This window comes from Sinohyriopsis cumingii, chromosome 13 (genome assembly GCF_028554795.1).
Source record: "Sinohyriopsis cumingii isolate HCF-2022 chromosome 13, ASM2855479v2, whole genome shotgun sequence".
Taxonomy (NCBI): domain Eukaryota; kingdom Metazoa; phylum Mollusca; class Bivalvia; order Unionida; family Unionidae; genus Sinohyriopsis; species Sinohyriopsis cumingii.
In genome coordinates this window covers 10,023,610-10,041,917 of record NC_142973.1, presented here as the reverse complement: position 1 = coordinate 10,041,917, position 18,308 = coordinate 10,023,610, and the positions used below count along the sequence as shown (strand labels likewise).

General features: G+C 33.8%; 1 protein-coding gene across 6 annotated transcripts in view; it reads left to right on the top strand.

The window, feature by feature from the left end:
• The window catches only part of LOC149784930 (ferric reductase 1-like), a 112,455-nt gene that overhangs the window by 34,676 nt on the left and 59,471 nt on the right, over positions 1–18,308 (top strand). For all 6 annotated transcript variants that reach the window (XM_089978561.1, XM_089978559.1, XM_089978563.1 and 3 more), the window contains exons 6-8: positions 1,452–1,625; positions 13,939–14,034; positions 16,414–16,594. In XM_089978561.1, the coding sequence (XP_089834687.1) occupies positions 1,452–1,625; positions 13,939–14,034; positions 16,414–16,594 (451 nt within the window). The remainder of the gene's footprint in view (positions 1–1,451; positions 1,626–13,938; positions 14,035–16,413; positions 16,595–18,308) is intronic.

Sequence of the window (18,308 nt, the reverse complement as noted above, 5' to 3'; positions counted from 1 at the left end):
TCTGAGATGGCTGACCTCATGTTTTCACATTTAGTTGATACTAGGTAGACATTTTGCCAATCTGATACCCAGTATGGCTACTGCAGTATCCATCTTGAAAACAGTTTGTCATTGCTCTTTCCAAAACTAAAAGTTATGTAAACACTTGGCTTCTCGACAGCAGCTAATTTGAAACTCTTGTTATGGCCAAAGAATTCAAAGATGGTTTCAGCACTCAACAGCTTTAAGTCAGAAATGGACTAATCTTGATATTTTGGACATTCTTTTCAACCAGCAGAACATCAATCACTTTGAAAGACTCTTTTTAGTTTGAATTTGTATGGGTTGTACCATTATAAAACTCATTGTGCACTGGCAGTTGATTTACAGGTTTGAATTTGTATGGGTTGTACCATTATAAAACTCATTGTGCACTGGCAGTTGATTTACAGTTTGAATTTGTATGGGTTGTACCATTATAAAACTCATTGTGCACTGACAGTTGATTTACAGGTTTGAATTTGTATGGGTTGTACCATTATAAAACTCATTATGCGCTGACAGTTGATTTACAGGTTTGAATTAGTATGGGTTGTACCATTATAAAACTCATTATGCACTGACAGTTGATTTACAGGTTTGAATTTGTATGGGTTGTACCATTATAAAACTCATTGTGCACTGACAGTTGATTTACAGGTTTGAATTTGTATGGGTTGTACCATTATAAAACTCATTATGCGCTGACAGTTGATTTACAGGTTTGAATTTGTATGGGTTGTACCATTATAAAACTCATTATGCGCTGACAGTTGATTTAAAGGTTTGAATTTGTATGGGTTGTACCATTATAAAACTCATTATGCGCTGACAGTTGATTTACAGGTTTGAATTTGTATGGGTTGTGCCATTATAAAACTCATTATGCACTGACAGTTGATTTACAGGTTTGAATTTGTATGGGTTGTACCATTATAAAACTCATTATGTGCTGACAGTTGATTTACAGGTTTGAATTTGTATGGGTTGTGCCATTATAAAACTCATTATGCACTGACAGTTGATTTACAGGTTTGAATTTGTATGGGTTGTACCAATATAAAACTCATTATGCACTGACAGTTGATACAGGTTTGAATTTGTATGGGTTGTACCATTATAAAACTCATTGTGCACTGACATTGATTTTTATCTGTGTTATAATATTTCAATGACACTTGAGAAACTCGTTAAACTTGACTCATTAAAGTTAATAATTTGCATGCTATATCCTTACCATAATTTATAACAAGTTTTATTATTTGTACCTGCTGATCACTATATTCCCTTGATCCTCCAAAGAGACACCCAGGGTGAGACAGATAGATAGAAGATAATGAGAGAGATAGGAAGAGAGAGAATTTTGTTTTCTTAAAACAAAAAGTGTAAATACATTGATTGAATAAATTTCTTCTATTTTTCTGCCAATCAAGGGGAACTTTTTTGATCCAGCCTGTGGAAAGAGTAAAGGTTGTTTCCGTGACAGTACATTCCTGATTACCTGGGCTGATAATGGAGGGAGTTCTATTGACTTTGAAATGAAAGCCAGTATTCCTGTTTCTGATAATTACTGGATGTCACTGGGTTTCTCATCTGACACTAAAATGGTGAGTTGCTAGAGTTGAGTGTCATTACTTAACCATTACGAAGTATTTCTGGAGAATAACCTATCCATCTGCAAATATGATAGAGCTAGATGCTTGGTAGTATACATGTGATAGACCTAGATCCATGGTAGTATAAATGTGATAGACCTAGATTCATGGTAGTATAAATGTGATAAACCTAGATGCATTGTAATATAAATATGATGGACCTAGATGCATGGTAGTATAAATGTGATAGACCTAGATCCATGGTAGTATAAATGTGACAGACCTAGATCCATAGTAGTATAAATGTGATAGACCTAGATCCATGGTAGTATAAATGTGATAGACCTAGATGCATTGTAGTATAAATGTGATAAACCTAGATGCATTGTAATATAAATATGATGGACCTAGATGCATTGTAGTATAAATGTGATAGACCTAGATCCATGGTAGTATAAATGTGATAGACCTAGATGCATTGTAGTATAAATGTGATAGACCTAGATTCATGGTAGTATAAATGTGATAGACCTGGATCCATGGTAGTATAAATGTGATAAACCTAGATGCATTGTAATATAAATATGATGGACCTAGATGCATGGTAGTATGAATGTGATAGACCTAGATTCATGGTAATATAAATGTGATAAACCTAGATGCATTATAATATAAATGTGATAGACCTAGATGCATGGTAGTATAAATGTGATAGACCTAGATCCATGGTAGTATAAATTTGGTAGACTTAGATCCATGATAGTATAAATGTGATAGACCTAGATTCATGGTAGTATAAATATGATAGACCTAGATCCATGGTAGTATAAATGTGATAGACCTAGATCCATGGTAGTATAAATGTGATAGACCCAGATGCATTGTAGCATAAATGTGATAAACCTAGATGCATTGTAATATAAATATGATGGACCTAGATCCATGGTAGAATAAATGTGATAAACCTAGATGCATTGTAATATAAATATGATGGACCTAGATGCATGGTAGTATAAATGTGATAGACCTAGATTCATGGTAATATAAATGTGATAAACCTAGATGCATTGTAATATAAATATGATGGACCTAGATCCATGGTAGAATAAATGTGATAAACCTAGATGCATTGTAATATAAATATGATGGACCTAGATGCATGGTAGTATAAATGTGATAGACCTAGATTCATGGTAATATAAATGTGATAAACCTAGATGCATTGTAATATAAATGTGATAGACCTAGATCCATGGTAGTATAAATTTGGTAGACTTAGATCCATGATAGTATAAATGTGATAGACCTAGATTCATGGTAGTATAAATGTGATAGACCTAGATTCATGGTAGTATAAATGTGATAGACCTATATCCATGGTAGTATAAATGTGATAGACCTAGATCCATGGTAGTATAAATGTGATAGACCTAGATGCATGGTAGTATAAATGTGATAGACCTAGATTCATAGTAGTATAAATGTGATAGACCTAGACACATGGTAGTATAAATATGATAGACCTTGATCCATGGTAGTATAAATGTGATAGACCTAGATTCATGGTAGTATAAATGTGATAAACCTAAATGCATTGTAATATAAATATGATGGACCTAGATCCATGGTAGTATAAATGTGATAGACCTAGATCCATGGTAGTATAAATTTGATAGACTTAGATGCATGGTAGTATAAATGTGATAGACCTAGATTCATGGTAGTATAAATACTATAGATCTGTATGCTAGGTAGTATAATTGTGATAGACCTAGATCCATGGTAGTATAAAAGTGATAGACCTAGATCCATGGTAGTATAAATGTGATAGACCTAGATCCATGGTAGTATAAATATTATAGACCTGTATGCTTGGTAGTATAAATGTGATAGACCTAGATTCATGGTAGTATAAATGTGATAGACCTAGATGAATTGTAATATAAATGTGATAGACCTAGAGCCATGGTAGTATAAATGTGATAGACCTAGATCCATGGTAGTATAATTGTGATAGACCTAGATCTATTGTAGTACACAGCACTGAAATGCATGCAGAAGACATTTGTGTTTTAGATAAATTTTGTTTAATTGAAGCTCATCACAAATAGTACATACTGACAGTATCATAAAGAATATATCCATCATATGTATGTATGTATGTATTGTTATGTATATTTGATTTAGTTTAATTGTTTGTTTGTTAGTTTTAATTTTTTTAATTCTATTACATGTTGTTGTAATGTAACTTTATTTACTGGATTTTATTTTGTCCAGAATAGAGTTAAGTTTTGACTTTAAAAAAAAAAATATTTTTGATGTAAACAACTTTATGAGACATTGTATCTAATGCTGACCAAGTTCCTGACCTTGATTCATAACCAGTGATAGTTTTTGGTAAAAACTTATTTTATTTTTTTAATCTTTCTCAAAGTAAGATTCATAAAGTGGAATCAAGGCCATACTTGGAGTACATGACAAATAACATGCGTTTATTGTTACAAACGTTTGGTTTTCTCAGAAGGATGAACTCTTGACCTCCATCTAGGAATTTGTTATGCATTGTAGTTAGACTTATTATTAATGTTTTGAGAAGGAATTGTCATGCATGCCTTAACACTTAAGGAGTCAAGTTGTTTTATGTTGTGTTTAGATTTGAGCTAATTATTTTATTTTCTTCAAATTATTTTTAAGAAAAGTGATTCTTTTCCCTGGAAATACTAGTGCTCTAAAAAAAATTCTTGGACAAGGACATTTATCAAAATTTATATAGGATTCAAAAACCAGAATAATATTTTTCATGATTCAACAAAAGACTGTTGACACTGCAGCGCTTCACAGGTTACAAATGATATCATCTTCCATTTTGGATTTCATCGGGACTCAAACTCAGTTTCATTTAGAACTTTTTGATAATAGGACTTCTGTTTTTTCATTCTTGGATTAATTTTGGATTTGATTCTCAAAACCATAAGTTCTTATCTTTTTTTAACTTGTTTGTCTAGGGAAATAAATTTTTAAATTTTGCAAAGCTTGTGCTTTTTTCTTGTTACATTTTGTAAGAGTCTAAACATGTAACAGTATGTATGTGTGTGTGTGTGTGTGTGTGTGTGTGTGTGTGTGCGTGCTTGCATGTATGTATATATGCATTAACTAGGAGAGTTAGCTCCATTTGGATATGATGGGAGCTCTCTGATTTGCAGGCACAAAATCTCCCAATATTGCAGTGCTTAACAAAGCATATATTAAAAAGTTTAGACTGATTTAACCCATTAAATTAAGTGGCAACAAGTCAACAGACATTAATTAATAGTGATGTGGTAATTTCCATTAAATTAAGTGGCAACATGTCAACACACATTAATTAATAGTGGTGTGGTAATTTCCAAGAGAAGTATGATCTTCTAGCAGGTTTTCCTTCCATGAGATGTGATGAGATCAAGAAATGTTTCCTTAGTAAGGATTTTTTAGGGTCAGTTTTAACCAACAAAAAAGAAGTGTTTGTACTTTAACTTCACAAGAAAGCTTGCTAGTAGCTTTTTCATGGGTCAGTTATTCTTCCCACGATTTTCCCAGGTTCTTCATCCACCAGTTACACTGGCTGCCAAGTATAGCCTATCTCGTGCTGAAAAATGGCATTAAACCCCATAACAACTTACTAGCTTACAAATGGTGGCTAAAAGGTCTCACCTTATTCCTTGAATTTAAGATAATAAAATTGTAAAATGTGACCTTATATGATTTGAAATTGGATGTCTGTTCTGAAATGTTGATATTTTTTCAATGTTCTTTTGAAAAAAGTATGTTAATATGATAGCCAAAAGCCTTTTCTTTGGAATGTTGTCACAGTTTTTTCAGTATTTTGCTACACAGAGGAATTGTTACAGAATTGGTCAACATATAATACACAAGTTTTTTCTTCAGTTGGCTGTGCTCTGGGTATGTAATTGCATCGTAACTGAACAATCAGGAGCCAAATTTATTGAGCTTTTTCAGAAATTTTGGATGGCTATGAACTCGTCAGCCAGTTGAGATACATTTGCTGTATGAATCATTTGGGTGCTTGCTCTAAATATATTTGTATAGTCAGTCCAATAATAAAGCTTTTCTTCCCCAGTTCCTATTTTTATTTGGAAAGTCAGCAAAAATGTAATGTGATGAATCTTTGATTATTGCTTGGTAGTTCTCTCTGGGAACACTGTTTTAAGTGACATCATTCATGTGTCTCCCACAACTCACCTTTAAATTTAATTTACTGTCACTAAACCTCCCACAACTCACCTTTGAATTTAATTTACTGTCACTAAACCTCCCACAACTCACCTTTGAATTTAATTTACTGTCACTAAACCTCCCACAACTCACCTTTGAATTTAATTTACTGTCGCTAAACCTCCCACAACTCATCTTTGAATTTAATTTACTGTCACTAAACCTCCCACAACTCACCTTTGAATTTAATTTACTGTCAGAATTTGCTAAACCTCCCACAACTCACCTTTGAATTTAATTTACTGTCACTAAACCTCCCACAACTCACCTTTGAATTTAATTTACTGTCACTAAACCTCCCACAACTCACCTTTGAATTTAATTTACTGTCAGAATTTGCTAAACCTCCCACAACTCACCTTTGAATTTAATTTACTGTCACTAAACCTCCCACAACTCATCTTTGAATTTAATTTACTGTCACTAAACCTCCCACAACTCACCTTTGAATTTAATTTACTGTCACTAAACCTCCCACAACTCATCTTTGAATTTAATTTACTGTCACTAAACCTCCCACAACTCACCTTTGAATTTAATTTACTGTCACTAAACCTCCCACAACTCACCTTTGAATTTAATTTACTGTCACTAAACCTCCCACAACTCATCTTTGAATTTAATTTACTGTCACTAAACCTCCCACAACTCATCTTTGAATTTAATTTACTGTCACTAAACCTCCCACAACTCATCTTTGAATTTAATTTACTGTCACTAAACCTCCCACAACTCATCTTTGAATTTAATTTACTGTCAGAATTTGCTAAACCTCCCACAACTCACCTTTGAATTTAATTTACTGTCACTAAACCTCCCACAACTCATCTTTGAATTTAATTTACTGTCACTAAACCTCCCACAACTCACCTTTGAATTTAATTTACTGTCAGAATTTGCTAAACCTCCCACAACTCACCTTTGAATTTAATTTACTGTCACTAAACCTCCCACAACTCACCTTTGAATTTAATTTACTGTCACTAAACCTCCCACAACTCATCTTTGAATTTAATTTACTGTCACTAAACCTCCCACAACTCACCTTTGAATTTAATTTACTGTCAGAATTTGCTAAACCTCCCACAACTCACCTTTGAATTTAATTTACTGTCACTAAACCTCCCACAACTCACCTTTGAATTTAATTTACTGTCACTAAACCTCCCACAACTCACCTTTGAATTTAATTTACTGTCACTAAACCTCCCACAACTCATCTTTGAATTTAATTTACTGTCACTAAACCTCCCACAACTCATCTTTGAATTTAATTTACTGTCAGAATTTGCTAAACCTCCCACAACTCATCTTTGAATTTAATTTACTGTCACTAAACCTCCCACAACTCACCTTTGAATTTAATTTACTGTCACTAAACCTCCCACAACTCACCTTTGAATTTAATTTACTGTCACTAAACCTCCCACAACTCACCTTTGAATTTAATTTACTGTCACTAAACCTCCCACAACTCACCTTTGAATTTAATTTACTGTCAGAATTTGCTAAACCTCCCACAACTCACCTTTGAATTTAATTTACTGTCACTAAACCTCCCACAACTCACCTTTGAATTTAATTTACTGTCGCTAAACCTCCCACAACTCATCTTTGAATTTAATTTACTGTCAGAATTTGCTAAACCTCCCACAACTCACCTTTGAATTTAATTTACTGTCACTAAACCTCCCACAACTCACCTTTGAATTTAATTTACTGTTGCTAAACCTCCCACAACTCATCTTTGAATTTAATTTACTGTCACTAAACCTCCCACAACTCACCTTTGAATTTAATTTACTGTCACTAAACCTCCCACAACTCACCTTTGAATTTAATTTACTGTTGCTAAACCTCCCACAACTCACCTTTGAATTTAATTTACTGTCACTAAACCTCCCACAACTCACCTTTGAATTTAATTTACTGTCGCTAAACCTCCCACAACTCATCTTTGAATTTAATTTACTGTCAGAATTTGCTAAACCTCCCACAACTCACCTTTGAATTTAATTTACTGTCGCTAAACCTCCCACAACTCACCTTTGAATTTAATTTACTGTCACTAAACCTCCCACAACTCATCTTTGAATTTAATTTACTGTTGCTAAACCTCCCACAACTCACCTTTGAATTTAATTTACTGTCACTAAACCTCCCACAACTCACCTTTGAATTTAATTTACTGTCGCTAAACCTCCCACAACTCATCTTTGAATTTAATTTACTGTCAGAATTTGCTAAACCTCCCACAACTCACCTTTGAATTTAATTTACTGTCACTAAACCTCCCACAACTCACCTTTGAATTTAATTTACTGTCACTAAACCTCCCACAACTCATCTTTGAATTTAATTTACTGTCAGAATTTGCTAAACCTCCCACAACTCACCTTTGAATTTAATTTACTGTCACTAAACCTCCCACAACTCACCTTTGAATTTAATTTACTGTCAGAATTTGCTAAACCTCCCACAACTCACCTTTGAATTTAATTTACTGTCACTAAACCTCCCACAACTCACCTTTGAATTTAATTTACTGTCACTAAACCTCCCACAACTCACCTTTGAATTTAATTTACTGTCACTAAACCTCCCACAACTCACCTTTGAATTTAATTTACTGTCAGAATTTGCTAAACCTCCCACAACTCATCTTTGAATTTAATTTACTGTCACTAAACCTCCCACAACTCACCTTTGAATTTAATTTACTGTCACTAAACCTCCCACAACTCACCTTTGAATTTAATTTACTGTCAGAATTTGCTAAACCTCCCACAACTCACCTTTGAATTTAATTTACTGTCACTAAACCTCCCACAACTCATCTTTGAATTTAATTTACTGTCACTAAACCTCCCACAACTCACCTTTGAATTTAATTTACTGTCACTAAACCTCCCACAACTCACCTTTGAATTTAATTTACTGTCACTAAACCTCCCACAACTCACCTTTGAATTTAATTTACTGTCAGAATTTGCTAAACCTCCCACAACTCACCTTTGAATTTAATTTACTGTCACTAAACCTCCCACAACTCACCTTTGAATTTAATTTACTGTCACTAAACCTCCCACAACTCACCTTTGAATTTAATTTACTGTCACTAAACCTCCCACAACTCATCTTTGAATTTAATTTACTGTCACTAAACCTCCCACAACTCACCTTTGAATTTAATTTACTGTCGCTAAACCTCCCACAACTCATCTTTGAATTTAATTTACTGTCAGAATTTGCTAAACCTCCCACAACTCACCTTTGAATTTAATTTACTGTCACTAAACCTCCCACAACTCACCTTTGAATTTAATTTACTGTCACTAAACCTCCCACAACTCACCTTTGAATTTAATTTACTGTCACTAAACCTCCCACAACTCACCTTTGAATTTAATTTACTGTCGCTAAACCTCCCACAACTCATCTTTGAATTTAATTTACTGTCACTAAACCTCCCACAACTCACCTTTGAATTTAATTTACTGTCAGAATTTGCTAAACCTCCCACAACTCATCTTTGAATTTAATTTACTGTCACTAAACCTCCCACAACTCATCTTTGAATTTAATTTACTGTCACTAAACCTCCCACAACTCATCTTTGAATTTAATTTACTGTCACTAAACCTCCCACAACTCATCTTTGAATTTAATTTACTGTCACTAAACCTCCCACAACTCATCTTTGAATTTAATTTACTGTCAGAATTTGCTAAATACATCAGAATGATTCCAACAATAAAGTTTTGAGGATGCCATATCTAGAATTGGGAATCTTTTTTATGGTGAAATTAATTTTTTTGAATTCTGAAAATATTTTGGGGAATTTTAAACACAATATCTTATGATTTCTAACCTTCTATCTCTCATCACTTGTAATTTTTGTTCCAGTTATTTTCAGATGTTCCTTATAGCCAGCTAAATAAATAATTAATATTATAAGGGTTTTTGTATAGTGTAAACCACAATTATTTAATAGTACATATTTTATTCTTGTTTTGTAGAGACATTGCCTTCAAAAGTAACAATGGTAGTAGTTGTGTTCTTGTAAAAAAAATAACTATTTTTAACTACAAGTCATCAAGACAAAACAAATTTATCTGTTGATTCTTCTTACCTACATAAATTAAGACTACATTGTAATAATTGTGTTTGTTGCTTACAAGTGCTACTGAAATAAAGTTGGCATAAGATCATATGGCATCATTAGTTCCATATCATATTAATAGACTCTTTTGTGTTAAAGGAATCATTGCTGTTTATTTACCAGGTAGACACAAGTCAACAAACTAGAATAATGAACACTGTTAAAAGCTAATTTTCTTACAACACAAAAGGCAAGAAATAAACTTTTGTGAAAACATAATTTGGTTCATTAGAGGTAAAGAGTGAAAGAGTTCATTAGCATTTCACGTTATGCCACACTTTGCCTTCTATTTATTTCAAGATTGCATTCCTCTATACAATGTATTACTTACTAATCAGAGTAAAATGTTGACCTTTTGTGAATTTTACCTTCAGAGAGGACGTTGGAAATATGGAAAGAGAAGTTTCATGTTTGTAGTCAGTTTTTGTGCATATTGATCATCATATGTACTGGAAATGATGTGTGGCTTTTCTGCAGAATTTCTGCCAGAATTTGTATGTGATGAATGAAAAACGAGTGAAAATTAAAAGTTGTGTAGACCAGTCTGAAGCAAGTCATGACTCATTGGATCATATCCATTACAAATACAGATGGGGACCCCAAGTGGCTGAGTCATGACTCACTGGACCATGTCCATTACAAATACAGATGGGGACCCCAAGTGGCTGAGTCATGACTCATTGGACCATGTCCATTACAAATACAGATGGGGGCCCCAAGTGGCTGAGTCATGACTCATTGGACCATGTCCATTACAAATACAGATGGGGGCCCCAAGTGGCCTAGTCATGACTCACTGGACCATGTCTGTTACAAATACAGATGATGATTGTTTTTAATATTTCATACAGATGTATAAAAAGAGACCTTCTGGTATGGAAATGGCTGCCAGCTTTTTTTCTAACATGATTTCAAGGTTGCCATTTTATGTTATACATCAGCTGTAATGGAGGAATATAGGAAAAGAGTTTCTGTATTTTCAAAACCTTGTAATAGAATATCATCAGCATTTGAGTAATTTGACATGAAAATATGCAAAATCTTACATTCATGTGACGATTTTGAACCATCTTTCCCCAATTTTGGCAAGAGAGAGGTAATTTCTCCCAAGTGTTGAAATCGTGCATGGAGTTGGACTCATTTTGAATAAATGCACTCAAAAGCATTGCCATTGAGGTAAAAGTTGTTGCAAGCAGGATTTACTTTCAGTTGGGATATTTCACAATAAAATGCTTGCAGGCTGCCCCACTTAATATAGCAGATTCACCCATGTACTTAGGTACTGGCTGACTACTGGGACAATTTTCAAGCAGAATCCCATGTTTTAGGTGTGCTTGACACTTACTGCCATTAATATACAGTCCTTGGTCCGACTGCATTAAATATACAGTCCAAGGTCAGACTGCATTACTGGTAAATGTGCAGTCCATGGTCAGACTGCATTGAATGTGCAGTCTTTGGTCAGACTGTAGTAATTGTACAGTCCTTGGTCAGATTACATTGAAATGTGCATATTACAGCAACAATTTGATCTAAGTGGTAAAAATTCATTCCTTCTTTTTATATTAGGCATTTGGTTTTGAAGGGCTTTTTGTCTAACATTTTTTTCTATAAATGAAAATTTATATGAATTCATTAGTTGTGCTTCCTTTTCTAGTGATACATCAAGTCTTTTGGGACATGGTCATATGATTAATTCAGATGTGATGTGATGGTCTTCAAATAGAAATAACTTTTGAATTTAAATAAGCACATTTTTTACACCAACATTCTTTTTATATTATATCCAGCAAGGGTTTTTGGTGTTTCTGAAAAAAAAAAAGATTTCATCCAGAAAGAAAACTGTAAAAAGCATGAGAACTGTGAGTACTTCTAAAGTCATAGCCTGAAATCAGGACCTTTAACCTCAAATTCCTGACATTAATCTCTAAAATTATTTCTGATTGATCCAATTTCTATTTGTTTCAACTTGGCAAGATGTCATTCCAACTGAATTTCCAGTATAGATAAGTAGATAGTGCTTTTTCTTATCTCTGTATATGCAGCAAATTAGTTTAACATTTTTGCTCTAAATTTGACTTTCAATCATTTTGGAACAAGATATATATGAACAAATGAAAGACTATTCTCAATAGGAATTTGTCAGCTTTCTTTTTCTTTGCAACACCATTTTTCATTATCAGAAAATTCTGTTGCAAGAGATACATTTTTCTTCAGTTGTCAAAATAGCATAATTTTATTGATGTTAGCTTTGCTGGTTTTATATCCAAAGCATTTATTGGATTTTCATTTTCCTCTTGTCTTATACCCAACCATCTGTTAGCACAAGTTTATTATTGCTACTCCTCCCAAACTGCTAGGAGGATTGCCATGAAACCACACACACACATTTATTCCAAGGTCTAGTTGTTCCTAAAGGAAAATGATGCCTCTTGAACATCAAGTGTGGCTGCCACTGCAGCCATCTTGAAAATTTCATTATTGGTACTTCTGCTGAATGGATGGTGATATCTACAAGTCTTTTTTAAAGAAAGACTTCTTATAATTTCTAGTTGAACCTAAGTGAAAATGGCCTCCAGTATGGTCACCACATCAATCATCTTGAAATTCTTTTTGTCACTATTACTCATTAACACAAAGCCATATCAAGATGGGGTTTCTGCTGAAAGATTTGTTATGATGTTGAGTTGGTACAAAATTTAAAATGGCTCTGCTCAGACATCTGTTATAACTACCACATTGACCATTTTTGAAAATCATATCACTAGTATCTAATATGGCCACCATGGCAGCCATCTTGAAGGTCTTGTTATCGTTACTCCACAAATGGAATTTCACATCTGCATGGAGTCTCCATCAGAAGACTTCATACGATATCTTCTTGGCCCTAATGATGTCTCATTGGTCCCAAATGAAAATGGGGTCATCCCTAATAATGTCTCCTTGGTCCCAAATGAAAATGGGGCCATCTTGACCCTAATAATGTCTCATTGGTCCCAAAATGAAAATGGAGTCATTCGGACATCCAGTCTGATCACCACTGAAATAAATTTGAAACTCCTGTTATTACTGAAGAGTATGAATTAGTTTCAACACTTAGCAGTTAAATGGAATAAATAGTCTTGTCATCAATTCCTGGAAATTCTTTTCAGACAGCATCAGTCCCCTTTAACACTATTTAAATGTGATGCAGCAGTGTTGAGTGGATTTGCCATTTTTTATTTGATGAAGCATTTAGGTAAGTACTTGCTGAAATCAGACACTTTCTCAATGGTCTCTTTCAAAATATGGCAGCTGTTCGAATTTTCCGTCTTTGTTTACAAGACAGGAACATACTTTTCATGTCGTTATACCACTGATGTTATTGTTTGTTCCATGAGTGATACTGTTTTGGGGTTCAGAGATAACAATTTCAGCTTTTGTATGGTTTACCTTTATTGCCAATCATGGTATGATCACAAAATAAATTTTAAAACTGTTATAATAATTTCCATATTTATATTGGTTCAGATGGGATATATATAGGTTCATGGTGTTTGGCCTTGACACTTATATAATTGATGGTTTATTTTATCTTTTATCTACAGGTTAGCACTACTGAGACTGTTATTGTTATCGATATAATTGCAGAACAATAACTAGGTTTTATTTATATTTATTGTATGTACTGATTGCCAGTGTAGGTTACTGTAATATCCAAAATGTGACTGAAAAATTACTGCAGAAAAAATACTTTCTTTTTTGTGAGAATGACACACACACAGAACAAGACTGAGATTGCTGCAAAGTCTTTAGGATTTTATTTCCTATCTTATTTGAGATACTGCACTGATAGTATTCTAACCACATCAAAAATATTTCTTATTATGTCTCTATCTCCTCTACTTTCAGGGTGACGACAGTGTTGCGGACTGTTCAGTGCAATCAGGGGCAGTAACGTCACATTCATCCTACAATCCGGGAAAATCAAATGAACCACTGGTTGATGTAAGCATTGATTAGAGCAGGGATAGAATATAAGACAGGGATTGGAAATTCTTTAGAACTTCCAGATATTACACATTTCCTGTTGATATGCAAATGAGATTGCCAGTGATTGGTTGAGCAGTAAGACCAAAGTTACAACAGATGTGAACATACTCTCAGTCTAGAAACCTAGCTAATGTTTCCTTGGTAACATGTTGAAGTTATCTCCTTGCTTTGTCCTGTTAGAAAAAAATTTACTTTGGTAACATGTTGAAGTTATCTCTTACACTGGCCTGATGGAAAGCAGTTTACCTTAGTGAAATGTTGAAGTTAAGTCATACACTGTCCTGCTGGAAAATATTTTACCTTGGCACTTTACAGACACACATTCATGCCATGGTCTAGTTTAAAATAAAAATAAATAAAAATGACTCTGCTTCAACATACAGTCTGGCAGCCATCTTGAAAATCTTGTTATCACTACTCTCCTGCTGAACAGATAGTCATATCAACATGGAGTTTAAACTAAAAGACTGCTTATGGAGGCACTGTACAGATGTTGTAAACTTCTGAGATAATAGTCGGTGTAAGGTGAAGTTGTTTACATTTGCAGCTTGCACAGTGGAGATATTATTAATATACCTCTATATTACTTTCATGTACTTTCGATATTTTACTTACAGTAGGCACACAGCTAACTAAAATGACTGCTCCCTTGTGCTCAAAAGATCAGCCTGAATTAGCATAAAGTACATTATCTTTTGTAACTATTAAAACCGGGAAAATGAATTTTGCCAGACTAGACAATACCAGCTTCTAAAAGTGCAATGAATGAATTACTATATATAAAAATTGTAAAAATAAAGTTATGAACTCTTTTTTGTTACAATTTACCACTATGTCGGTCAATTCTGCGCATCGGCTAATTCTGCGCAGTGATACGTCATTTCTGTAAACATTGGCTTATGTTCTATTCTGGGTCAAAAATCCATTTTGTTTCAAGAAAGAACGATTGTACTTTAATAAAGAAAACTGATATTCATAAAGTGTACACAAATATTCTATATTTCAACTTGAAAGTCCTATGAAAATATGATTTCTAAATGTCAACATGAAGACCCACTCCATGACCTTCTTAAACCTGTAACCCAGAAAATCCTATTTACTCTGTATCTTTTAGAATCATAAAAATAAATACATTATATAAAAGATGGAAATGTATACCTTAAAAAGTTCTACCTCTTAATCCAAGTTTTCCATTTTCCAAGAAGTTGTCCCACATGTACATTATGGTCTGCTACCCAGCATGTCAATTTGCCACTAGAAGAGCATTCTCAAGAAATTACCTGACATATAGTCTGTTTCTAAATTCTTTAGTAATTCTTCCTCATAAACAAAACATTGTAAACACAATACATTCTATTCATTGTTGTTTTTCTTCCACATAATAGCTTAGTTTTTATAAAATGTTGAACTTTACTAATGTTTTTTACAAGATTGCTTTAGTTTGCTTAATATCTCTTGCCATTTATTGGCATTGTTACATTGAATTTTGTAAAACTAGCTATAAACCTGACCTAATTACTCAAATGAAATGCTGACAGAAACAGTCGAAAGTAATGTATTTCATTTCTATAGGCCGAAGGATAAGCATAATATCTTTTCAAAGCTGTGTGCAGAATATGCCGACATATCGTGAGTCATGAAAAAACACGGGGGTGGTTACCCATGTGTCCAAAATTAATATTATTTTAAACAGAATATTCTGGTGACAATCGCCTCATTTCAAATGGTAAGCATTGCAGTATTTTGTTTTCATCAGTCAGGGAATTCGGTAAGCGTTTTGCTTCAATATCAGAGACGCAAACCCTAGGTGCGCAGAAATGCCAGACATCATTGTACCTTTGAAGTCCAGGAAGTGAAAATGACCAAATGGAGCTTGCAGTTTTTCGATGTCCAAATATGGCTGCCTTAGCAACCATCTTAATTTTTTTTTTTATTGCTACTCTTATAAATGGAAAGCCATATTGACACAAGACTCTCACAGAAGACTTTTTATGATATCTAGTTGGTCCTCATGAAAATGATGTTCATTTTATATTAAAAATTGCCACAAAAGCAACCATCTTGTAAATCTGGCTATCACCACATCACTCCTTTTAAGTGGATGGTAATAATCAACATGAGGCTTGTACAAAAAGACATTTGATGATGCCTGGGTTCATGTAAAAAATTCCCAAAAATATTTAAAATAATTATTTTTTAAAATTTTTATGGGAATGAACCTTTTTGTTGGTCATCAGTCATCTCAACATTGATTTTTTTAAATGTAGATAAAAGATTAAAATACTATACAAGTATTTTATATTTAATTTAATAAAGTTATTGAATCACTTGCAGAATACATATGGTATTACTGGAAAAGGCGGAAGTGTGCAAAATGGGATCTTCACTTGCTCATTTTCTCGGGCCATAAAAGTTGCAGCCACACATAAAAAGCGAGCTGCTGTCTCAGCTGCAACCTTCTTTGACCTCAATGAAGACTGGTATCTCATGTTTGCACATGGAAGAGGACCAGCAAGTGAGTTGTTATCTATATTGTCTGTAATGGATCTTTAGTCATTGCTTTTGTCAGATAAGATTATATGAAACACTATGAATTACATAATATGCAATGAAAACCTTGATATTAAAGATGTATTAATTCAAAGAATTTTATAAATATTTCTGATGAATATAAGTTTGACATTCTAATTATCATATGATTTGAACTGCATTAACAGAATGTTCTATGAAATGTTTGTTGGATTTTGTCACAATGTGACCTACATTTTTTATGACATGAAATTACAACACAGTGTAATGATGCTATGTAAGTTATATGTTAACAAGGTGTGATAAAGTAAGTTTGGTATGTAGTACAAAAGCATCCCAAATCTTAAAGAAATATGATCTGCTCATAAAATCAAGAAGAAGTGTTTTGTTGGCTGCCCTGTCACATTGGTATTAAGGGCAGTGAAAGGGTACATCTGTATTAAGGGCAGTGAAAGGGTACATTGGATTTAAAGACAATGAAAGGGTACATTGGTATTAAGGGCAGTGGAAGGGTACATTGGATTTAAAGACAATGAAAGGGTACATTGGTATTAAGGGCAGTGAAAGGGTATATTGGTATTAAAGACAGTGAAAGGGTACATTGATATTAAGGGCAATGAAAGGGTACATCGCTATTAAGGGCAATGAAAGGGTACATTGGTATTAAGGCAGTGAAAGAGTAGATATAGCGGCCAAAACTGCCCTGCATTCACCTGTTTCTCAATGGTACATTAGAAATAATGACTGAAATATGTAAAACATCATGTTCCATAAGTGATACTGTATTATTTGCATATAGACACATATCTGAACCCTTGCCTGAACCTCAGCCAGAGTGCATGCACTGACAGTTGAACACATTTGCACTGAGGGGCCCTGAGTGGCAGAGTGGTATAAAGCACTCTTCGTTACGGATCACTGCCATCTCACCTCTGTCTGCGTAGGTTCGAGTCTCAGATTCGGCCAATGTGGATATGTGAGAAAGCTTGCCAGTAGTTTCTCGAGGGTCGGTGGTTCTTTCTGGGGTTTTCCCGGGTTCTTCCTCCACTATTAATACTGGCCGCCATACATAGCCTATCTTGTGTTGAAAAATGGCGTTAAACCCCACAACAACAACAACAACATTTACACTGATTGTATTGAGTTTAAACCTGAGAGATGGAATGTTTTTTACATGTGAACCCAATTGAAGGGCATTTGATGATGTACAACCATAGAAAATCTTGGACTTTTTTAAAAGAAGTTGACCTTATATTTTAAGGATTATACATTTATTTCCTTGAACCATCTTGAAAATCACATTAATACTACACCATCAGAATAGATGGTACAATCAGCATGATGTTTTCATTGTAAAACTATTGACGATATCTAGTTTGTCATAAATGAAAATGGTGCCAATACGACCTCCAATATGGCCACCATAGTGGACATTTTAAAAATCTTTTAATTGCTTCTCCTCTGAGATTGCTAATTGTGTCGATATTGTGCTTTCACCGAAAGACTTCTTAATATATCTAGTTAGTGTTAAATGGAAATGGTGCCAATCTGATATCCAATATGTCTAGTTAGTGTTAAATGGAACTGGTGCCAATCTGATATCCAATATCAGCACCATTTGGGTTTCATTAGAAGACTTCTTAAGATGTCTTGTTTGACTTATATTAATGGTGCCAATCCAATGTCCAATATAACCACCA